The 25284-nt window shown below is 32.8% G+C and overlaps 1 protein-coding gene across 23 annotated transcripts in view; it reads left to right on the top strand.

The window, feature by feature from the left end:
• The first annotated feature begins 6684 nt into the window (after nt 1–6684).
• Nucleotides 6685–25284, top strand: part of LOC125067160 (modifier of mdg4) — a 335555-nt gene continuing 316955 nt past the window's right edge. For 19 of the 23 annotated variants that reach the window (XM_047675560.1, XM_047675552.1, XM_047675553.1 and 16 more), the window contains exons 1-4: nt 6685–6832; nt 6909–7144; nt 7229–7786; nt 7862–7936. In XM_047675560.1, coding sequence (XP_047531516.1) covers nt 6934–7144; nt 7229–7786; nt 7862–7936 — 844 coding nt within the window. In that variant the 5' untranslated portion in view covers nt 6685–6832; nt 6909–6933. Of the gene's footprint in view, nt 6833–6908; nt 7145–7228; nt 7787–7861; nt 7937–22125; nt 22762–22838; nt 23135–23295; nt 23592–24390; nt 24744–25284 lie in introns of those variants that run through there. The other 4 variants (XM_047675562.1, XM_047675574.1, XM_047675573.1 and 1 more) reach the window with 4 other exon arrangements.

Raw genomic sequence — 25284 nt, 5'->3', positions numbered from 1 at the left:
ACTCTTTTCTTGAAGGTTCCCAAGTCGTATCGATTCGGAAAAACTGCCGTCGAAAGCTGGTTCCACAACTACAATCAGTCCAGTAAAGTTAAAAAAGGTGGTATTCTCTAATGATTGGAAAGGCTAGGTTATAATTTAGTTAGAGCTGAAGTTTAACATGAAGTACAACATATTTTTTTTTTTACATTAACGGCCTATTAATTTTCTACTGCTAAGGGCTCCTATCACTTCGAGGAGAAGGTTTAGAGCATTTTCCACCACGCTGCTCCAATGCGGGTTGGTGAAATTATAGTACTTAATACATTATAGTAATACAAATGAAATATCATGATATATAAATAAAAAAATAAATTGTAGGAGAATTATTGACATCACAATAAGGCCATTGACCTAAATAAATGTTATACTGTTCTGAGTGGTTTGGCTTTAACTCGGTGGTAGGGCTTTATCTTGGTGGTAGGACTCTGTACAAGCCCGTCTCATTAGATACAACCCTACAGGCATATATGGCACGGCCAAACAGCTGTAATTAGTATTGTTGAGTTGCAGCTTGAAGCGTGAGTGATCCATGTGTAACTACAGATACAAGGGAAATAAAATCTCAGTTCCCAGGGTTAGTGGTACTTTAATGATTCGAGGAATGATTAATATTACGTGCAGTACCAATATCTATTAGCAGTAGGTATCATTTACCATCGGGTGGCCCATGTGCTAGTCCGCACATAAAAATATTACTTTGATGCAATAATGAAGATGTCCTACTGACTGATTGCGGTCAAGTTATCAATTTATGTTATTTTAAAAAACAAAATTTAAAACTGTCTTTGGTGATTAAGAAACTGAGAGCCAAATAATGCAAACCTTGTTACTACGTCAAGTTTGCTTTGCGAATAAGCACCTAAAAGTATTCATAATAGACAATAACACTCTCTGTTCTGTCACCCCTACGCACTTAACGAGCGTATACAATAACACATAAGTTACTCGCTCATACCTAAGACTCGAATTGCCTTTGTTCCATATTCAATTAACATGTGTTCTTGTCCCCAGAAAACTAGATATATAGAATTTTCGTTCATAAGTGATTCTATTTAAGTATTGTTATGTCATAGGTACTTGATTCCGTTAGTTAAAATATACTTCAGTTTTATTTTATATAATTATATCTTGACCGTGAGGTCTTTCTTGTCTATGAGAGTAGAATTAGACATTATTCTTAGTAAGTATATTATTTTGAAACGTGCAATCTTGCATTTGTACGCAAGGATTTTTCCTTTCTATAATTTGAATTATATTTTTTAAATAACGACACTTACCTTTTTTTTTTTTTATTGCCCGGGAGGGCAAATGACTCTGCTCCACCTGATGGTAAGTGGTAGCAGAGTCCAAACGCGACGACGGCTAGTGCAGTTGGGAAAGGTGATCTGCTCTAGCCGCCCCCGCCTTGCCGGCCCGCAAGATGCCTCTTCACGCCTCGCTTGAAGGAACCCAGGTCATAAGAGGAGGGGAATACGTGCGCTGGTAAAGAATTCCATGTTTTGGAAGTGCGACAAAGAAAAGAGTTGCCAAATTTCTTTGTACGCGATGGAATTGATGTCACAGTTAGGCGGTGACATCGAGAACCAGCACGCGTGGACTTGTGAAGGAAAGGGGAAGCAGGAATAAGGGAGAATAGTTCCTCTGAGCACTCGCCGTGACACATTCGATAGAAAGCGCTGAGTGCCGCTATCTCTCGACGCAATTGTAAAGGCTCGAGGGTGTTGGTGACCTTTACATCGCCAATAATGCGAACCGCACGTCGCTGCAACCGATCCAAGGCCTCCAGTAGGTACTTAGCGGAGCCATCCCAGAGGTGCGAGCAATATTCAACGCAGGACCGTACCTGTGTTTTATACAGCAGGAGCAGTTGAGCAGGCGTGAAAAAACGCCGCACCTTGTTCAGGACTCCGAGTTTACGTGAGGCTGTTTTTATAACAGCCTCGATGTGATCCCTTGGATTGAGGTCGCACCGAACGTCGATTCCCAGTATGGCGACTTTGCTATGTATCTCCAGCGTGGTGCCACAGAGGGAAGGAGGAGGGGAAAATGGTGACTTTTTCGCTGTGAGAGCGCACACCTGTGTTTTCTTGGCGTTAAACTCAACAAGATTGTCAGAGCCCCATTTGGCGATGAGTCCTAACGTCCTATCGAGCTCAACAACAAGATCCCTCCGTCTCTCCTCAGTTTCCGCCCGTCCAGCCGCTGCGCGTCCGTGGTATCCCCCGTGCACTGTACTGTCATCTGCATAGCAATGTATGTTCCCGAGAGAGAGCATATCATTGATATGCAGAAGAAAGAGCGTGGGGGATATCACAGACCCCTGGGGGACTCCAGCATTCACTACATGGGATTTTGAAGCGCAACCATCAACTAGAACGCGAAGGCTGCGCTTGTGTAGGAAGCTAGCAATCCAGGTGCAGAGCTGAACCGGCAGACCGTATGCCGGCAGCTTGGAGAGAAGACTTCTGTGCCAGACTCTGTCGAAAGCCTTGGAGATATCGAGGCTGACGGCCAACGACTCTCCACGCTTATCGATAGCTTCACCTGTTATTTCATTAATTTATTATCAATAATATTTATTTTTGAGATCAGCCATCATTTTATCACGCTATTTTTATTTTTCTCCAGTCTAATCTTTTGTTCAACAGATCGCCAAAACTATTTATCCTTTTTCCACAGTTAAAAAAATATAACTTAGGTCATAAGTCGATTATAAAAACTAACGTTCGATTCTAATTTAAATAAATATATTTTTTGGATCGAAAGATAATGTAATTAATATTCTAAATTAGAATAATAAACTTATACAATGTACAAACAACATATACATATAAGGACCAATAAAAACAAAGCTTACCTAAATACAAAAAGATATAAAAAGTAACAAACAAATTAATATTCATACAGCTGGGACTTATGGCGCAAGGGTTTATTATAATGATATTTAAAAAATAATCGAAATAAAATTTCTCTTCAGCGCTATCTTTAAAACAAAAATATTGTTTTATGTCCTTCTTATTGTTGAAAAAATTAATTAATATATTAATCTATAATTACGATCGATTTTACTTCGTCGATCACTGTATAAACACTGCTGTCCTTATCCATAAAGAATAGTCTTGATAGTTCGTAGCTATACTAATTTAATGGGCATATTTATTTAAAAAAAAAAAGAAAAACAAAACTGCGTGACAGCGTCAGTGACCCTTGCGAATTCGACACGATATAAGGAACTAGGACTAGAATAATATAATCAAAAAAATCTAAATATACTTTATTCAAGTAGACTTTTACAACCACAAAATCATTATTTAACAAACTATTTAAAGTAACGCTACCACCGTTCGGAATTTAGATTCTACCGAGAACTACCCGGCAAGAAACTCAGTAATTACTCTTTTTCAACATCTAAAAATACAGTCATGTTAGTTAAATACAATTATATATGTATGTTATGTCTCCTGCGACATGGAAATGGTTTAAAAAATTATCTTATTGAATGTTCTCTTATACTCATAAGACCCCATGTAAAACTTAATACAAATGAGCATGCAGTAGTCCAGCCCAGACTAATTTCTGACCGAATGCTATAGTAAAAACGATCGTTTTGTTTTTTTAAAATTATCTATGAGACATCAAATCATCAAATTCAAATGCGCCCTTATAAATGTTTAGTAATTTGGAAAGTGGAATAATATAAAACTGATGTGAGGTACAGGAACTACTAACTAAGGAACCATCTTATGAGTTACTCGTAATAACGAATTAATACCTATTTTCGTTTATTATGTAATAAGCATTGATATATAATGAATGCAGAGCTGAGATGGCCCAGTGGTTAGAACGCGTGCATCTTAACCGATGAATTCAAGTTCAAGCCCAGGCAGGCACCACTGGATTTTCATGAGCTTAATTTGTGTTTATAATTCATCTCGTGCTCGGCGGTGAAGGAAAACATCGTAAGGAAACCTGCATGTGTCTAATTTCAACGAAATTCTGCCACATGTGTATTCCACCAATCTGCATTGGAGCAGCGTGGTGGAATATGCTCCATACTTTCTCCTCAAAGGGAGAGGAGGCCTTAGCCCAGCAGTGGGAAATTTACAGGCCGTTTATGTATGTTATGTATATAATACATGTTTCTTTTATATAACTTCCGCACGGGAATTATTGTAAATGGTGATATTTGAGACCAGTGTACGGTAAAAGACGTAATTAAATTAAAATAATTTTGATTACCTTTGCTTATTTTGCTTAGAAATATAACTAAGCATAATTTAATTTTTAGGACTTAATAAAATTGAGAAAATGCTTAAAGGTTTCGATTGAAGCCTTCACAACCTTTGAATGACATTTTCATCATTCTGTTTCGAAAACTGAATATCCAGTTATTTTAGTAATTGAATCTGCATGTAAGCAATTGCTAGGACAATTTAGTTTTTCCCACCAACACCATCCATAATTTATTAAGAGAGTGAGTTTTCGTAGTTAAATATTAAAGTAACATAAAACAAAAACCTACTTAATTTTATAAAACCGTTGATATTTACAGCAGCGGATTCTTCAAACGTATCCTTACATACTTGAACCAAAAGCAATACCTTCGAACTTGAAGATATGGTTTTTATTACGATGTAGTTAGGCGGGCGGACAACAATATTGTTTTGTAATTTTTAAACTTATTATATTCTACGATAGATCATTACGGTAAGTAAAAAATATGTTAAAATACGTACTGGTAAGAGTAAGTTTACTGCAAGTTCCAGCGAGAAATCTTCATAATATCATCTAATCGACCTATTAAAACACAGCGCCAAATCATAAAAAGAGTATTGTTTTCAAAACGCCGCAAGCGCCGGGAATCTCCATGACGCTTACGGTTTTCGCTCAACGTAGTGTAATAAAATGTCGCCCCAGTAGACAATACACCACAGAAGTGATACAGTTTTTTTTTATCTTCAAAACTTCGTTAGAATAATACCCAATTCTAATATATATTAATGAACTACTTCAAACTCAAACTATCGGCTAGATTTATATAATTTAGTAAAACCGGGTGCTACTTTTTTAACTCTTTCCATTATTTATTATGATTATATTCTAAAAAAAATCATGCAAAGCTGTTTCATTATTGTATGAGATACTAAACATATCATTTGAATACCGTAGAATGTCGAAATCGTCATTATAAAAGTTATTTAGAATGTCGAGTACAATAATTTAAAATAATGGTATAGTAAAAAAGAAATAGAATTATTATACTTTAATTTAACACCACGTTAAGTTTTTGTTCAGTCACATATTTTTACCTAAAATCATGTTTTGTACAGGAGCATCTGTATGCTTTACTCTTTGATTCTAAGATGGCGTAATTTAAATAAGTAATTTTTTTTTCTAGCGTAGTATTACGATATTATTAGATATTTAATAGCTTGAACAACAAGTAATTTTACTTACTTCACTACTGAATTTTTTTTTGAGTCCAGGCTCACATTTTATTTCGGATTTTTGAATTATTGGTGTCGCTCTATACGAAACCTAGAATGAATTACTAAATAAATTACAAAGTCACACTAATGTCAGGGAAACAGTTCGAACGGAACAAAGTTAGTGTTCGCCGTTCGGACCGTCATATCCAGGGTATAATATTATTATAAATTGATGTTTTTAAACTTAAATATTTTTATTAGCAACTTTTTCCACGTTATCGGGGAAAATATGAACACTTGCAACATTTTTGTGCAGAACAGAATCACTCCATTTTCAACTTTAAGTATAGGGAAGTAAGTTCAAAATGCAATCTATTATATTTGTTATGTCAAAATCGATTCTATCTCTTTCTTAAAGTGGTGGATTTCATTTCAATGGTGTTCGTGTTCCCAAATTTAAATTGTTTATTCTTTGTTTATAACACATACTCACAACCCACTTTAATTTAGTCACAAACAAAAGAGCAAAAACAGAGCATAATCAAGTATTTAAGGGCATAACAAAAAACTGATGTAATAAGTAAAATGGAAATTATCTAATTAATTTACAATTAATGCATATATTTTGTATCAAAACAAATTTACAACGTTATTATCGTATAGAGGTTTTCATGACCTTGTACAAGAAATACGTTAACACTTTCTGTCGTTGTACTATTTTAGTTCAAGCGAAGTGTTATACTCTGTACGTATAGTAACTGTATAATATATATAGATACAAACTTAATATCTTTATAAAATATATCACATTTATATGAATTTTAAGTAGTGAAAATGTTTTTTAATATAAACCTATTTTTAATTCTCATATCTATAACCCACATTAATCCAATTCTTATGATATTCATTTATCATAAAAACATCTTTATATCTTTTATATTGGATTATTCGGATAATCCATTACTTTTGAAAAGTAAATAAAGTCACATGTTGTGGCGTAGACTACCACGCAATATGTGTAGTCTATCCGATCAATACACAAATAATCCTAAAACGTTGGAGATAAATTAGAAATTATAAAAAATATAATGTGTAACAATATATTGAGTATATTTGTAATAAAATTATATTTTTTATTAGCTTAGTATTTTTAAAATAAATAAAAAACGATTTCGTGCAATTTTCTTCGAACATTACCACACTGTGACGACACGCTATACGTCGCGTTTGCGTCATCATAACGTGAACAGCGCTCAAACGGGGAGGACGTGGGATGAAAGAGTGTTTAGTGCTTCATTAGAAACATTATATTTTTTTTCAAATGTTTCTAATATCGAAATTATAAGTACAAAGTAATAGGATAGGTGCGTGTCTTTATACTTTTCGGCATTATCGTATGTTTTATGTAATGAATTCTTAACGTAATTTTTTTTTTAACAGGGTTTTTCTTCGGTCGACCGCCATCATGGCGTCGGACGAACAGTTTTCGCTATGTTGGAACAATTTCCATGCGAATATGTCAGCAGGCTTTCATGGCCTGCTGTCGCGTGGAGACTTAGTAGATGTAACATTGGCTGCTGAAGGCAGAATATTACAGGCACACAAATTAGTTTTATCAGTATGTTCTCCCTATTTTCAAGAAATGTTCAAAATGAACCCCACTCATCATCCCATAGGTGAGATATCAATTTATTTGAACTTTTATTATTCAAGTTAATCTGGTTTTTTCATATTTTATTAATAAATATTTTTTGTTTCAGTATTTTTAAAAGATGTTAGTCATTCAGCGCTTAGGGACTTATTACAGTTTATGTATCAAGGTGAAGTTAATGTTAAGCAAGAAGAATTAGCGTCGTTTATTAGTACCGCGGAACAACTTCAAGTTAAAGGTTTAACCGGTAATCAAAATGAAGAAAGTTCCACGCCATCCAAACCAAAGCCGACATCGAGGCCAGGCCCGAGGTCGTCACAACAAAGGCAATCTGTTATGACTAAGTTAGAGACTGATTTAGATTCTAAGCCCTCCTCAACTCCAGTAGCAATTAAGAGACCAAATAGGCCATCAATAGCATCAAATAATTCGTCATCATCTCAAAGTGGACCCGCGAAACGAAAATGTGTAGACCCATTAGAAGCCGGACCGTCAGGATCAGCGAAAGATGAATTTGTAACGATACCCGACGAAGATGAAAATAACGCCGTGGCCCCGAAAATGGAACCTGAATTTGTTAATGAAAGTATGTGGGATGAAGATGACGATGGCACGAATAACGATGAAACTAATTTCGGCGAAGACGACTCGAATATGGAAATGACCGGTAATACATTTGTGCATTACTAAATGTGACGAATTTTTAAGTATTAAATTTTCTAATTAACCCCTTTAATTTTAGGCTTTGATGGTTCAACGACAGGCGATGGTAATATAACTGGAGGTGGGGAAGGTGGCGCTGTGGGTGACGCACAAGGTAGGTTTACACTTCAATTCTTAGGACAGTTTTTATCAAAGCTTTTGATGTAAGCTGCCTCGTGTTACATTAGTGTTCAAAGTTATCGATATTGGTTAATTTTTATTCTTTTTTCTCATTCAATTAAAATGATAACTTTGAACATTAATCTTTAGAATAAAATGAAATTTGTAAGTTAGAATAAGGACTAGTACTATTAGCATTTTATTTTACATGGTTTGTAATTATTTTGTCATGTTACAGGTTATCAGAGTATATGGACAGTGTTTTAACGATTGGCACAAATGCTATCTTAAAGCACTGTCCTAATGGTCGTTTATAGGTATATTGGTAAAAGTTGGTAATATTGGTAAATGGGTAACATTGGTTCATGTAAGGTAACATCACTTGGGTACGTAGATACGGGTAAAAATAAATGGCAAAGGTAATGTCGAAACTGTCTGTTTATTAACAAGTAACGGAGGTATTGAGGTACATGGTAAGTATTAAATCTTAAGTGGAATGAAAACTAAACTAAGAGCTGAATCCAAACCGTATGAGGTAAAGTAAATTGAGGTTGAAGACACGCTACAAGCAGACTCCAAATCAAATTGTACCTTAAATTACGATCATCTGGAGGGTGGATGCTAAAACTTACGTCGCGCATCAATGGCGTGAGACCAAGATGCGCGGCGTCTGATATAAGTTGTCAACCTAATGATATTTAGCGTATCCTCAAGCCTTACCCACCAGAAATTAAGTAGCAGTTTGTATTTGGTATAATGATTACACTGGTAAAAATATTCACTCTACTAACGTTAATCCAGCATGATAAATTGGTTTCTGCAATGATTCTGTAACCACTATCATGTTGGAAGAACCGTTAGATATATATGGAACTTCACTCGACATTACATACTGCTAAGCGACAGGTCAGTAAATACAATATGGGCTTACAGGGTTTAAATCTTGCGTATATAATTCAGTGACGACGTATGAACGTCACTACACCAAAAATCAAATGCGCCAGTTTAGCTTAGATTAGTAATCTAACCCGTATGCAAATATTGTAATTCTAACCTTTAGTTAGGTTAACAATTTCGATACTAAATGGCCTTCGTCTCGACGGATTTGCAGCAGTGTCGTCCTTCGTAACAAGGCACAGGCACGAGTTAGATTGCTAATATGACTTACATGCTAACCCAACCTGTATAAACGCATTTTTTTTGGTGCAGTATCGTTTATACGTTAGATTCTCGCTAGAATTTTAGGCCAGGTGACTGTAAGGGTACAAAAATGGGCTGTTCTCGGTCTAAATGACCGGTATCCCAGTGGCACTAAAGTTAATGACTGCTTGCATAGACAAACTAGAAAAGAGCCGCTTTCAGGCTTTTTAGACAGACGTTTCGTTACGCGAGAGCCGTCTTAACGCACGGATCGGATAGAATGTATTAATCTGCCGACGAGACGGCTCCAAATGCACTGAGTACTTTGTTTGTACTTGTATGTCTGGAAATTCGGATGTAGTTAAACTGTTTCACCATTACGACATTAATGCCTTATTATATACAAACAAAATTGATATAAAACTGCAAGACCGAGCGGAATGGTGACAAGAATTCAGCATATTCATTTTCGATCGCAATTTTGATCCTATTCACGTATAAGGGCCGTTTCACAGCGGAATGGCAGAGGCCGGCAACGGCTGGCAGCGTACGACGAGGCAATACTGTTGACAAGACACGCGCGCCTTTTTCGAACTTCTCAAGTGATTTTGGTCTTTTAATTATGTTTAAAATTATTTCACACTGAAAATACTCGCGACGCCGCTGTTCTATGAATTAAGCCTTAATGTATCAAGTGTTCCTGCTGAAAATATTTTTCGTAAATAGGTTGGATTCAATGTTACCTCCTCAGAACATCTAAATGCAAAATGGTCGAAGTGGCTAATACATGATTGTGCGAAAACGCATGTGGCCGCTCTTAAACAAACGGTCCACCTTGTTGATAACGGGCCATTAGAATGCATAAACCAAACAACGATGTTATATTTAACTGGCAACTATATACTGATAAATTGTATTCTTTTTAATATTTTGATATTCAGTATCTCATTAAGATCATTAAACAAGACTTCACACAATGAATTGTTTTACTGCACGTAAATAGTCTCACTTGAAATAAATAGTCTGCAGTCTTTATAAATATATGTATATATACCAATGTCATTGACAAAACATGGTTGTTATTGGAACATTTGAAGTAAACTTACAAGTAGGTGTTTAGTGGAATAGTGCTGTTTTATAAATAAAGACATACTGAAAAAAAAACAGTAATTGGAAAATCGCATGGAATAAAATAAAATCTTATTCGTTCGATTCGAATAGGTTGTAAGTACGTCGCCTATGAATTGGATCTTGCGATGCCGTTTACGTACTCGCATGCAATGAATTTCTTTTTTTTATTTCTGTCCTAAATTCTGAACAAAGTATTCATTTTTAACGTAGGTAAGTCATGTTCAACCTTCGTTTCTTTGTGATTACGGTTATATCTGAAGTTGGCAACGTTTATAAGTTGCATTAAAACTACAACCACAAAATATCCAATATAACGTTTTGAACGCCCAAAATTATTTAAGGTGGCTGCGGAGAGAACTCGGTCTAGATGGGCCAGGTACATAATTAGTTTCAAAGTTGTTTTACCGAACTTAAAATTTAAATTGCATCTCTTGGCGTCTATTCGCATTTGGGTCGATATTTTGGACACGACACATGGTAAGTAAAATGCTTACCACTATAACTACTAAACATTTCGAACAATAGACACGTTGTAACCTTAAAAGTATACCTATAAAGAATTGCTAATTCTGCTGTATTATGAATTAATTATGCTAATCGATAGTTAGCAATAAAATTTATGAATGAATAATTTACTAATTGTATGCAGATTTGGAAAAAATCTTTTTATGCATTTTGGCATCCGTTTTCGCTTGCATGTCACGCTTTATTGAATTCGGTCTCTACTGATCACTAATTAAATAAATTGCTCATATATTCTTTTTTTAACATTGTATACTTTTAATTAACCTTCCTGAGTAAACCAATAAAAAAATACAAAACATTGTGTTGACGCATAACTTAAAAACAATATTAAATGCATTTGAATTATACAATAAAATATAATTTGAAATAAAGAATGATTTATTACTAAACTTAGTTTTATTTACTACTTTCTAGTTGATACAAAGAAATATAAAATGAATAGAATTCACAAATAGGAATATATCACAAACTTGATCAGGCCATAAGCCTGCTTGATTTTGAGTTCGCATTTATGTGTAATTCCATTCCATTCTAACCAATGTAACTTATAATACATTCTCGATTCTATTCCGATCCAAATTAGACTATTCCAAAAAAAAAATTGTCCTCAGTTTAATAGAATGTAAGGACTTACATCAGTTACGATGCCATGGCGATTACATTACGGTACGTGTACCGTGGTAAACGGCAACGATTTCGTTTGATTCGATTGTCAATAGAATTGTCGCCTAGTTCGTAACATTGATTATACTGTGATTGTACCAACTGAGCTGAACATCATATCTTATCATCACGTCCAGAAAGACAAATTCGATATAACAAATTAGTATTAAGAAATTACTTATCTATACATATAATAAAATTGAAGTGTTGTCTTAGATTTTCGCGATTATTACACATTGAAATAAAACTAGTTTTTAACGGATTTAATCGCGTATATTAATTATTTTAACATCCCGACGTTTCGAGCACTTTGCAGTGTTCGTGGTCACGGGCCCGTGACGCGATTAAATCCGTTAAAAACTAGTTTTATTTCAAAATTGAAGTGTCTGTTTGTAATATTAAAATAACCGCTTTTTACTAAATGCATATATATGTATATACGGTACATATACAAAAATAACATCTTTTTCAATTTTTTATCTGTTTGTCTGTCCTTTTGTTCCGGCTAATCTCTGGAACGGCTAGACCAATTTTAATGGGACTTTCACTGGCAGATAGCTGATGTAATAAGGAGTAACTTAGTCTACAACAATAACTTTTTTGTTAAATTTAAACGCGAACGAAGTCGCGGCCACGGCTAGTTAAAAATATTCTTTTACTGTCACGCTGATCGCCGTGAAGTCGCAAAAAATTTTTACCATGAGGAAAGTGACGAAGATTCACGATTCATGATTGTACTCGTCGGCGAGTACATTTAAACTTGTGAAGCCGTGTCGGCGTCGAGCGCACACCGATGTAGGTTGGCTGGCTCAGCGCTGATGCTCAACAGCCTTGACCGCTCAACGTAAGTCAGATTCGCTTCAACAAATTAAATAGATTTTGACCTATCAGCCCTAATGGTCGGCGTGAGAAGAAAACCAGCCTTTTATGTTAAAATTTGTATTGTCTGGTGGAAGTGGAACAATTCGATCAGTTATTCTAGCCTCTATAGATTAATAATTTGTATTGATATGTTGGAAGGGTGAGCCAGCATCATTGAGCGTGTGTGAGGAGTTATCAATTTTTGTAAAACTATTTAAAACGAGGTCAAATACTTTCCTACAAATTAAGAATTTTTAATTTAAAATTGCAGGTTTTTATTATACTGTATATGCATTACCGTCTTTACCATAAGGGCACACGGGGCAGGTGCCTAGGGCCCCCATCCTAAGGGCCCCCCGGAGAATCAACAATTCCTCTCACACGTTGACTGCTATGTCAAAATTGCCATATTTGTAAGAAATAAGTAAGATATCGATCAAAATGCTAGTGACGATAGTCGATATTAAAAGTCGAAAGCTATTATATAGACGTGCTATAAGATTGTACCGCTAAACAGATTCCTAAGAATTTACGAAAATTACTGCACCGTTTATTTAAAACTTAATGCTTGGCTAAATAAGAAAATTATTTCTGTATGGTACAGGAAATTAATGCAGTATTGCTTAAAATCGCTTAAAAAATAAGCCATTATTTCTCGTTAAAATTAGAGGATAAAAAATGGTTATTGTGGGTTATCCCTAAGAGTTAGACATATACCATCGCGTACATTATCTTGATCTATCTCGATTTCAGCCAGCTCGGGTTCAGCCAGCGTTTGCAATGTAAGCGCAAAAAATGTGTTTATTTACGATATCGCTTTAGAACCCTTTAAAATTATCAGCGTTTCTCTACTAAATTGTGCATGTATCATATGTCATATTCCATACATAATGGGGTCGATAGACCTTCCAAATAAAAAAAAAATTCGCAAATATCTCTCCTACATGTATTTTTTTTTTTGTATTTCAAAGATCAAGCGCCCTTAATGGAAAACCCCTTACATATAAATCTTCCTCTTGAATAATTATATCTATTAAAACCGCATCAAAATCCATTGTGTAGTTTTAAAGATCTAAGCATACATATTTTATACTATGTAATGATTTATTAGTGCAAATGATCAAATTGAAATCTTTCTCTTTTCTATTGTATTCAAATATTCTTAGTACGAAACATTATCTTAATTTATATTGACTAAACATAATTATTAATACAAACAGAATGCTGCCATAGCGACGTTATTTTATTTTAAAAGTTCTTTCCTATATTTCAAAATATATGTTGGCTAAAGTAATCAAAGAGTATATATAATCATATATATCTATTAACCATACTCGAAAAAAAATTTTGACCTACCTACCAGCTCTATTATCCTAATGAATCAGTATTTCTAAATAAAATAATTCCGATTAATCTTATGAATAGTTGATACATACTAAACAAGAGCATTTAATGTCCATCAAATGTTAGTTTAAAATGTATTTATTTTTAATATACTGAAAGCAGCGTGCTCAGATTGACATTACTAGAAATGTTGAGAGACATCAAAATAATCTTCAAAATAGTTCCGAAAAATATTTGAATAAAGAATGCAGAATTGTTTTGTATAATATTTTAATCAAATTTTTGATTGCTCAAAGATTTAATATACATAATCACTTAAATTAGTTTGACTGAATGCTAGATGGCGCTATGTAAGTGCTTTACTCTTTTAGCTATGATATCGTTACCTTAAAAACTCAATAGATGTCGTTTCAAGTTCTTATTACGAAATGAACATAAAAACAACATTCATATATTTAACTCACATAATATATAAAAATAAAGGCTTACATTTATTATCATATGATTTTTTAAAATTCTTTGCCAATTATAAAAAAGATAAAACATAATAATTTATTTTCGAAGCAGACATATTAGAACTGATACATAAGTTTATGAGAAAACATTATCTTCAAAGGTATTAATCATATAAATGGCAATTTTCAGGTTTTTTAAAGATAAACTATTCAAATTTTTAATATTAAGCCTGATTCACATCTCTATTTTTGCGTGTTTGTATTTAAAAACTTTTTGAATATACATTATAACTCCTAATAAAATTATTACTTGCATGTTATAAACATTTTCAAATATATTTATTCAACACTAACGACACTAATTTTATTACATAATATATATTTTAATTTAGAAATATAATGCGTGCCAAGGAAAATAATTCCGTTATTTGTGGTCGCCGTCTAAACGCCGTAAGATCTATGGTCGCAAATGTGTCATTCAGGGATTGTTTACTATTTTGAGAAATAGTAAAAGATAAAGTGATATAAAAAGCTAATATATAAATAATGGAAGTTATTTTATTTATGAAAACTATATTACGCTTTTTGAATATGAACTTTACAGCGGTTTTTGTATTAGTGGCTTTTTAACTGCGAACGTGTTTACGTCAAATGTTTTATGTTATTTGGTGATACTTTAAGTGTTAATATGTTGTGCTTGTGTAATAAAAAGTGCATTATTTTTTGGATTATATATTGGTATGTACAATTTTACTATAAGCTCAAGTCAAATATTGTAAAAAAACATCAAAACTAACACGACACCAAACGAATACAGGTTGTCAATTGGGTACTTATTATTAGGTTTTTATTTCAAAAGTTTTCGTTTTAAAGAATATAAGGTAAATTATCAAAAATTATGAAGTATAAGATACTATTATTGACGTGTTATTTGTGTTCAAATGACGAAATAAAACATTTTGCGCGCGTTATTTGTAAACATAACCTAAAAATATCGTTTAAGTAAATATTTATTATTCTTTAGGTGAATGCATATATTTTAATCATGGCAGATGAAAAGGCATAAAACTCATTATAATAATTTACAGTTCCTAGATTATTGAGCGATATCTTCAAATGTTATAAACATTTTATATGTATTTTATATCAAATGTGTGCTGGGTTATATATAGTTATATATAGGGTTCAAAAATGATGTACAATAATATTAAATAGCTTTTTAATTATTTATTTACAATTACAGTTCCAATACACCATATCAATTGAAACAGTCTGCTGGCACCGCTTGTTTTACTGCATATAAAAATAACATATCATTAGACTCATTAGTGTTTATTTAGAATGTCAGAATATAATAAAATAAGTAGTAGAATGTAATCTTTATTGGTACATAATGTTTGATATCAGAACAAGGTCCTACCTACCTACCTACCTACCTACTTACCTAACATTGTACTAATAAAAAATAACTCATGATCATCATGTATATAACCTATCATTTTAGTCCTGTCTAGTTTTCACAGTGTATTTTTACAAACATTACACCAAATTCCTATAACACTATTAGTGTTGTTTTACTTACACCAAAAAAAAAAGAGTTTGCATACATTACACTACTAAATCTAAGTTTGTGTATTGTAAAGTGAGCCAATGTATTGACAATGTCACCCTGTGGAATCTGGTGCCATCTGGTATATTATGTAATTTGTGAAATTTTAACTTGAATAAATAAATAATCTTATATATATTCCATTACACTTAGGTAGAATACTCAAGCACCAGTACACATAAGAATTGAGTAATGTTACTGTTGAAACCTCTGACGTGAACACAACGAATGTAAACTGTCCCTTGTTGAGTCAAGTCTTTTTTCAGAATTTCTTAAACATTTTATCATAATATGATAGGCATCTCTATAACATGCCATTGTGCTCAATTTTATGTATAAATGGGTAGATTGAATTGTGAATATTATTATTAATATTTTTCAATTCCAAGGTCCAATTTGTATTATTCTGTAATATATTTTTTCTTCTATAAACTTTTGATCAAAATATTATTTCCACAAACAATAATATTTTTACTTAACAGTCTTTCAAATCTAAAATGGGTATTATAATTATAACCTAAAATGGGTTTTTCCAGTGAGAAAAAAAAAATAATAATATAAAATATAAAAAATAAATATATAAAAATATACACACTCATTTTTCACTTACTTTAGGTCACTCTTCTAGTTAAATTAATTAATCATATCTTAGTAAACCTGATACGATATAGAAGTAGGGGACCACCAAAGAAAAATAGATGGATTGTGTGAAAAGATGATATGGCTAGAAGAAGTACTTGGTGGTAGGGCTTTGTGAAAGCCCGTCTGGGTAGGTAGGTACCACCCAGTACTCAGTTTTGTTGTGTTCCGGTTTGAAGGGTGAGTTAGCCAGTTTCATTACAGGCGCAAGGGATATAATATCTTAGTTCCCAATGGTAATGGCGCATTGGTGATGTAAGGAATGGTTAATATTTCTTACAGTGCCATTGTTGGCCATGTTGACTTACAAGTGGCCCAGTTGCTCATCCACAAACAAATAAAAATAAAAAAAAGAATACAGAGAAGCACAAGTTATGCTGCACCAACCCCAAACAAAATTGGGATAATGGCAGGAGTATGATGATGATCTCAGAAAATATATCTCAGTATAATATTAATTATAATGCCCAAAACTGTATATTAATAAATTAAGTTTTTTTCCAATTAAGTTGAAATATGTTGTGTGAAAGTTAAAAATGATTATTCAAATTTATATTTATTTGTAATGCATGTACATTTACATACAACGTCGGACACAATATAAAAAAAACATACACAGGTATCCTTTATTTTACATTTGTGATAAGTTTAGTTACATATTTAAATTTTCTACAACTATTATATGAACCACCATTACACTAACATTTATTAAGGAAACTATTTATATAACCATATTATTTATACAATTCTAAATGGTACAGAGTTATTTGAAACAGTTATTTTGTACAGCTGGCTTTTTGAAATTATTATAGTAATTAATTATATTTATATTTATGAACAATAGTAGGTACATTACTAAGTAATAAAGGAATTACTAATATGCCTATTTACCTCCTTTTAAGCTTATCACTTGTTTTACAGCCCGTTAACCATTGCGCTATTGACCTTATCAAATTTGTGACCTACAAGATGTTTATAAAAAAATTCGCAATACTAATGCTCATGAAAAGGTGTGGAATAAAACTACATAGGTGAATGTTAAGGATTTCAAATTTGAATTCATTATTTTCATAATTTTGTATGCAAATAATAACACAATATTTTTAGGAAAGACTAAATTGTTCTCTGTCAAAATTGAAGGGTCCTCAAAAAATAAAATAGAATATTGGTGGTAATTAATGTATCATATAACACTTCCCTTGTAGTTAGCCAATGCCGCCAGTCTTATAACTTACATTATGATTTAGTGCACATAATGTCTTAGCATCCAGATGAGAAATGGTCACCTATGCTTGAATACATTGACAATATGAGATATAGTAATTGGTCATAGGGCTTTACCTTTCTGGGTGAGTACAACTCATTCATCACATATTCTACCACTAAATAGCAATACTTAATATTGTCATGTTCCGGTTTGAAGGGTAAGTATAATTACAGACACAAGGGACATGATATCTTAGTTCTCAAGGTTGGTGGAACATTGGAATGTAGGGGATAGCCTTAGATGATGGTGATCACTTACCATCAGGTGGTCCATTAGCAAACCTGCCAACTCAATTGAATAAAACTTAAATTGTCATGTCACTTGGTTATATGTATGATAACAAAATTCATTACTCATTCAATTTATCACTTCCATCATTTTATTATATTCAGCCCCGACACACTTTGGGAAATTTGTATTCCTTGTCGTAGTAAGATTTAGTTAAACAAATTTATAGGGTATACTAAGCTCATCATTTGGACTGGACTTTAATCTCTCATACTAAATCCGTCTCAAGAATATGCGATGAGGGATCTTCTATCACCAGACAACTTCTAATATGTCTCGGTTGCCACAGCTTTAGGCTACACGAAAAGACAAAAAATATTTTAAATGTAAAATTCCGAAACTATTAGTTGCTATTTTCGGCACGTTCTCGTCTTAAGCTTTAGTGTAATGTATAATTAATCGCTGGGAGACCGCGTTGAGCCCAATTTCACAGGTTGAAAAATCGACGCAAGGCAGCGTGCCTGTTGGTATTCTATAAGTTATTCTTCACGGAGTATGTTCAAGAGTTCTTTTATTTAGTAAGTTTTCTACCCTTTCTTTGAATTTACCCTTTATGGTTTCGTTTCATTTCATTCACGTCACATGAGAAAAATAGGCTCCGTGAGGATTATGGCTCTTTATGCTATCGACATTCCAACATTTTTTGTCATATATATAATTCTAACTCTAAGGAGGCCGATATTAGCTGTTCAACCGTATACGAACATATTTTAGAGTCGAAGTAAATTTATATCCAATATAAAGTATTCACTTTATATTGGATATAAAAAATAGAAAATACGGTTATATTATTTCTGGATCAGTTTTTATTGAAATAATAAAATGAGTACGTTAAAAATGTTTCTTGTTATTTTTCATAAATGGTAAATGGAGGGGAAATTATGTCTGTGAATATGTTTATACCTAAAAACACGAATCTTTTATTAGTAGCCTCTATAATAATTGAAGGAATTGGATTTTTTTGTTTGTTTGTTATGTACGTTTCTTAAACTTATCATTAAATGAAATAAAAGTCTTAATTTTTGTCGTTACAAAAATTGTTATAATTTTTTTATGGTATTCAATTTTTTATGCTGCTTTATAGAGACGTGCTTAATTTAGTTGATAAACGACGGAGTTGACATTTTCACTGTATGAGAAAACGTACTCTTTCATTTAATTAATAAATATGTATATAAATACCACTAACAGATTTGTATTTTTACAAATTGAAGACATAAAATTTTTTAAAACTGTTCTACATACATATATCATATCTCTCAAATCAAATATTTATATATAAATAGTATAAACGTAAGTCGTCCTCTGTTTCTGTCTGAATCTCCGCTTCTTCTTCTAAAACCACCCACGGCTTTTGATACGGTTTTTACTGATAGAAAGGATTAAACGAGACATGTTTGTATTATATAATTTATAAATATTTAATCATAGTGTTTAATCCAAAAAAACTATTTTCGTACGCTTACCTGGATAGCGTTGACTAAACTTTAGGAGATACATTACAACAATATACTAGAAATTTGTCGACCTTTCAAAAAGGCCCAGAAAAGTCGCGATAGTGTCTATCTTTTAAGGTACACTCATAAAAAATATTTTTATCTGTTACAAATGACTAAGAAACGATTTAATTGTTTCAAATATGTCTGTTACATTACCATTTGGATTAAAAAAAATCTTACGATAAAGAAAAAGAATAATTGTATCTTCTAAAGTATGTGTAATAATTTGTCCTCGGCAGTTAAAATTATCCAAGTTTTAACTATAAGCAGTAAATACATTTTGATCGTTTTTTTTTTTATCTAAGTCTATAAAATTAAGTATTCGTAAGTCTTCCCCGACCGCTAAAACGTAAAAAAATGGAATTTACACACACTTTTGTCGATAAAACGATGACGTTATATACAAAAATATTAATTAAACTAAAAAAATCGGGCTTTTCTGCACACTTCAAATATAAAAGCGTTCATTGGTTTCATATACGCTTCATGACTCGTACATTTCTCTGACTAAAGCAATTATAAGAAAATTGCTTAAGTAATATTGACGACACAATATTAAGTCGATTTATAATTAGATGAAATTAAAATTTACATTATTTTAAGAAAACCTCCGATTCACGACGACCTCAATTTTTTTTTAATTTAAATGAGATCAATATCTCCCTATCAGAAAGAAAATTCAAACCGGTTCAATGATGGAGTTCTGATGTAACAAATAGATAAAAAAGAGTACTATTAAATTTATAGCCTGCTGCTAGCCAAAAACTTCCGTGACGTCAAAAGAAACGTTTGAAAGTTTCAGAATAATATGGCTTCCGTAAACACGAATAAAGAACTTCTGAAGTACAGGATCCTGCTAAAAACAAAATAATATTTACTCAAGTAGGCTCATAAAAGCACCTTTGAATTGACGTCAGTTCAGATGCATTAGGCGTATTAAAACAAAGACATTCAACCGAACGTGTTTGAAATTTTTTTATAATAGTATATAGTCTTTTCGACATGGAATTATATTTTATATTTTTTTTTGTATGTGAGCTATTGAGGTGTGCCATTTTGGATTATCCGTATTTTATGTAGCAGCAAATCTTATTGCGAAATACATATAAAAAAGAACGGCTTAAAAAGTATATGGCAAATCCTGCTCTAAATTCTCAAATTTATTATTTTATAGTAAGTGAAGGATGAAAAAAATTTGTCTCGTGTATGTAAATATCATGGTATTTTTTAAAGTATTTTTTTGTAGTTTTCTTTCAATGACTAAGTTCACTTAATATTTATGAAAACTCTTATTTATACTCAGTTTATTGTAGAAAACACGGTAAATTATTAATATTTATTATATTAAGTTATATTATTATTTAGTAACACAATAAAACATTCTCTCCATTGTATATTTTTCTAGAATAGTTCACATTTCTTCGATTGCCATAAAAATTTGATAATATTATTTTTTTAAATATGCATTTTACAATAAAATAATATATATGTCAAAGTAAACAATAGCTACTTCGGGATCTATTCGTTTTTTAGGGAAAATATAACGAATTATCAAACGTATATTATCTAAAGTACACATATTCCTATTAATAATAATAATATTACTGAGATAATAAGTTAGTTATTTATCCTCACGTGAAAAAGTATATCTAAACATGATCATAAGAATGTATGTAAGTAATTAATTATATTTCACCTCGTACTATATTTCATCAATTGGTATTTCATTCATCAGATCCCCTATATCAGATTTTATACGGGTAGGTATCGTAAATAGTTTTGTACTACTTATTACTGATATCACTTTAAATGTGGTAGCCTGTTCCCTTTTCTCTCTTTCTATTATCTATACTTTAATATATTTAATTAGTTTTTTTATATAGGCTTTAATAATTAAATGGCGAATGAAAATTTGTTGAGTAATTATATCGAAATTAAACTAGAAAAAGGTTTTGTGTTTAATTAGTAAGTATATTAATAGAAAAATAATCATAATATTTTGTACTGAAGTGTTCTTTGTTTGTTTTAATAAGAATATTGATAAACATACTAAGTTGCTACACTAGGTTTCCGTCGCCGCAAAATCGATACATCCCTCTTTACCTACTTACTTCCTACTATAGTTAAAAGCTAGTATAATCGATGATTTAACTAAAATATTACATATACGTCGAAAATGTGTAATTAGAAATGGAGCATATTTGATGATTTACATGCAATATATAGAATAACTAAATTGTAATTAATTAAGTTATGTGTTGGAAAATAGTAAGTACTGAGTTTATTGTCGTATCTTCTAAGTACAGCGGTAATCTTAGTTTTCAAATGTTTTTTTTATATATTCTTTTATAATGAAGTGCTTGTATAAGTATTGTTGAATAAAGTATAATTTATAAATTGGTAAAAAATAAAAAAATGGTTTTATTGCGTATAATAAGTAATTTTAAGCAATGATTATATATATACCATTATTAATTTATGATTAAGTGTATTTAAAATTGTATACCTCCAATATAGTTACTATTAGGAATATGTATGTAAATAAAATAATGAATGTGAAAATATAAAATTAATAATAATAAATTTATTTATTCTATTAAAACATAATAAAGAAAATATATTAACAACCTACGATTATTGTAAATAAAAACATTTTTTTTATGAGTTGTTTTATTGGTACATCTTAGAAATAACTAAATTAGTCTACTCTTAATTTGTTTTTCGCTATCGGACTCTCATATTAATGTCTACTATTTTGCTTAGTTATAGGTAACATCAACAGCGGTCTAAAAAGTGATCTTCATTTCATACAGACGAAGAGTGGGCATCTCCAGTTGATATATGAACCGTATATTTTCGTTACGGACAGCGTGCGGAGCGGACGGACGTTTTGGCGCTGTATGGAGTATGGCAAGCGATGCCGAGCGAGGATAACATCCAAAAATAACGTATTGAGAATAACTAATCCTGTTCACAATCACGTCGATAATCATATGAAAAAAATCGCCCAAAAATATGAATTAGGCGAAGTAGTTACGTGTCCGTCTGTGTGAGATTGTTAGTCGTCCGTTGTTGACCTTTCGACGTGTGTGTGATTTATTTTTTTACGTGGCCTAAGTATTTTTGAATGTAAATATTTTAAGAATGCATTTTCACATCTCTATTATTTAAGAACCGATTTGTTTGACAAAGTCATTATTATTTCTTTATTTTCTGTCATTTATAGATTAAATTGTGTAATCGTTTGGTCTGAATATAAAATTTCATTGGTTGAGAGCACAGCCTAATGTAATTTTTGTTCATCCAAAGAATTTAGTAGGTAATGTTTCTTGATGATTCGTAATAATCATTATAAAATGGAACGTTGTGATCAAGTAGCATAATAAACGATAATCTTAATTTTGGCGTTTCAATGTATTCATATTCTATTGTTCGTAATTGTGCGTCGGGTGTTGCTATGGTGATTGACGCAACAGGAGCGGCAGGCGGCCTGCGAGGAGGCGTGGTGCGCTACACGGTGACGCAGCGCGGGGCGCCGTGTCTTATGTTAGATGGCTTCGGCTTCGTGGCTCGCAAGCGGCGAGGGACCCGCGTGTACTGGACCTGCCGCAGCCGCAAGCAACACTGCTGTCCTGCGCGAGCTCTCACTATCGAGGGCCGGCTGGTCATGCGCCACTCTGGACACAACCACGTCCCTCATAAACAAACAACCCAAACTAATCGTATCGAAAGTCTTATTGAAATTGTTTCTGCTGATAAATAAACTTTATTAACCAAATCCGTTTTATTTATTTACACTAAGGTTTAATTTTAATGTATCTAAATATAAAATTAATTTCCACTACTGTGCGCTTGAAATGTGGCTTGCAATTTAATATAAAAGGAAAAAATTGCTATAAAGAACGAATAGTGATGTATATGGTTATTTTGCAGTGGAGTTCGTGATATCGAACCGCGGTCGGCGTCATATGCGGCTCGGCGGGTTTTCTTTTTACGCAGAGAAAGTTTTTCCCGAGAAGAGCAAGGTGCGGTGGCGGTGCACGCGTCGCACCTGCCGTGCGTACGCGCACACGCTTCACGATCGCATCTTCGCACTGAGCAACGTACACTCGCACGAGCCGCCGGCGGTGCCATCGCAGGCTCTAGCCACACCCTACCGCGCGTTCACGCACGCGGCTTTGGCGACACAGGCTAAAGCCGTGCTCGACGATTAAACAAACTTACTTTTAACTTATATTTTAAAGCATTTTATAAAATTTATTGTATGTATGTATTTATATGCATATTTTATTGAACATGTATAATAATGTGGATTTTAATGGTTTTCGAGCAATATAATCATTCCAATAATCTATTAAAGATTCGAGAATTACTCACAGGAGTGACAAATATATAACGATTATGATGATAGTAGTAACATCGGTGGGTCTGCTTCAGTAGCATCGAGTAATCGCTCGGCGTTATTTAAAATGTGTATTTGTATAGATCTAACTGCACAACCAGATGACAAATGTTTGTAAGTACGCAATGTTGCTTAGCTCTAGTCAAAATCTAGTCAACGATAAAAACGTAGCCTATTGCTACACTGATCTCAAAGGACATTCTATAATTGTACGTAGTTTGTGATAAGTGAAGATTAATTTAAATTTAGCAATAATTATCGAAATAATGTCCGCGTTTTTAGTTCTATGATGCGCAAGAGAGCTTAGTTCAATAAAGTATGACTAGTTATAGTAGCGTAATTATTTACTATTGATAAGCATAGTTTAACACAAATCATATATGATTACTTATCAAACCATATTATATCACTGTATCACGAGTTTAGTGGAGTATGTCCAATACAAAAACAATAAATTGCTGTAAAAATACTAAATACGTATAAAAATATATTTTATTTTCGTCAATATTTACATTCCTTATGTACTTGTATTATGTTACTTAACTACAACGGTATATAGGTAATGCATTCATTGGAGTGGAGGGTGTAACAGTGAATTCTTGATCTACATTAATTAAATCTTTCAGAGGAATTCGTGCGACTTTGCGTCGGGCCTGGGGGTCGACCACGGCTTTGGGTACGTGGGCGAAGTTTCTACGCAGCTCATACGATGCGTTCGGGAATTGTACGCTGGCGATGTACTATGGGTGGTTGCGGATGCAAGGCATACACGCAGAAGGGCAAGCTTCACAAGCTCGTCGGAGAACATAACCACGCAGGTCGCTGTGGACGGAGATCGAGTAATAAACAACCTCCCAACAGTGTAGGCGGGGCGACTTCTCCTCCTACACCGTTGTTACTACCGCGAATGCCAAATCTCGACTTCGATCACTTCGATCCCAACGCCTGGGTCACGAGATATTAGATTTCTTAATTACATTTATATTATATTATTATAAGTTTAAAAGGTGAAAATACATATTTTAGAATTGATATGAGCCACGTTCTTCTGTAACGAAAGGTATTATATTTTATTTATTTGCTCATAAAATTGATGTTTCTACTAGTCTTTTTATTATACGTATTGTGCATTATGTAGTTAGAATGTTGTAGTGATGTAAGTTTTAAGACGAATTATGATCTCATTATGTAGACTCGAAATGTTGCTCGGATGCCAAATATTAAACTAATGTATAATCTGTTTTGACTTGGAGATGAGATTTTTAATGTTTTTTTACACACATGTTGACAAAATCGATGTTCAGATTAGTGGAGTTAGTAAACGCTAACTTTTTACGTTATTATTGTTACTGTAAGTAGAGTAATAATGAACCCCCAACCCGTCGGTTGCGGACTAATGAGTTTTTTGTTAAACGATTCATCATTGGAGCACTCCTTCACCACCGTTGTTACCGGAAAACAATCCAGCAGCAAATATCTCGAGGGTTGGCGTTTTCCAATGCAATTACGTACTACGTCGA

This window comes from Vanessa atalanta, chromosome 11, assembly GCF_905147765.1.
Source record: "Vanessa atalanta chromosome 11, ilVanAtal1.2, whole genome shotgun sequence".
NCBI classification, from domain to species: domain Eukaryota; kingdom Metazoa; phylum Arthropoda; class Insecta; order Lepidoptera; family Nymphalidae; genus Vanessa; species Vanessa atalanta.
The sequence above is the reverse complement of the archived record's forward strand: the minus strand, read 5'-3'. Positions and strand labels throughout refer to the sequence as shown.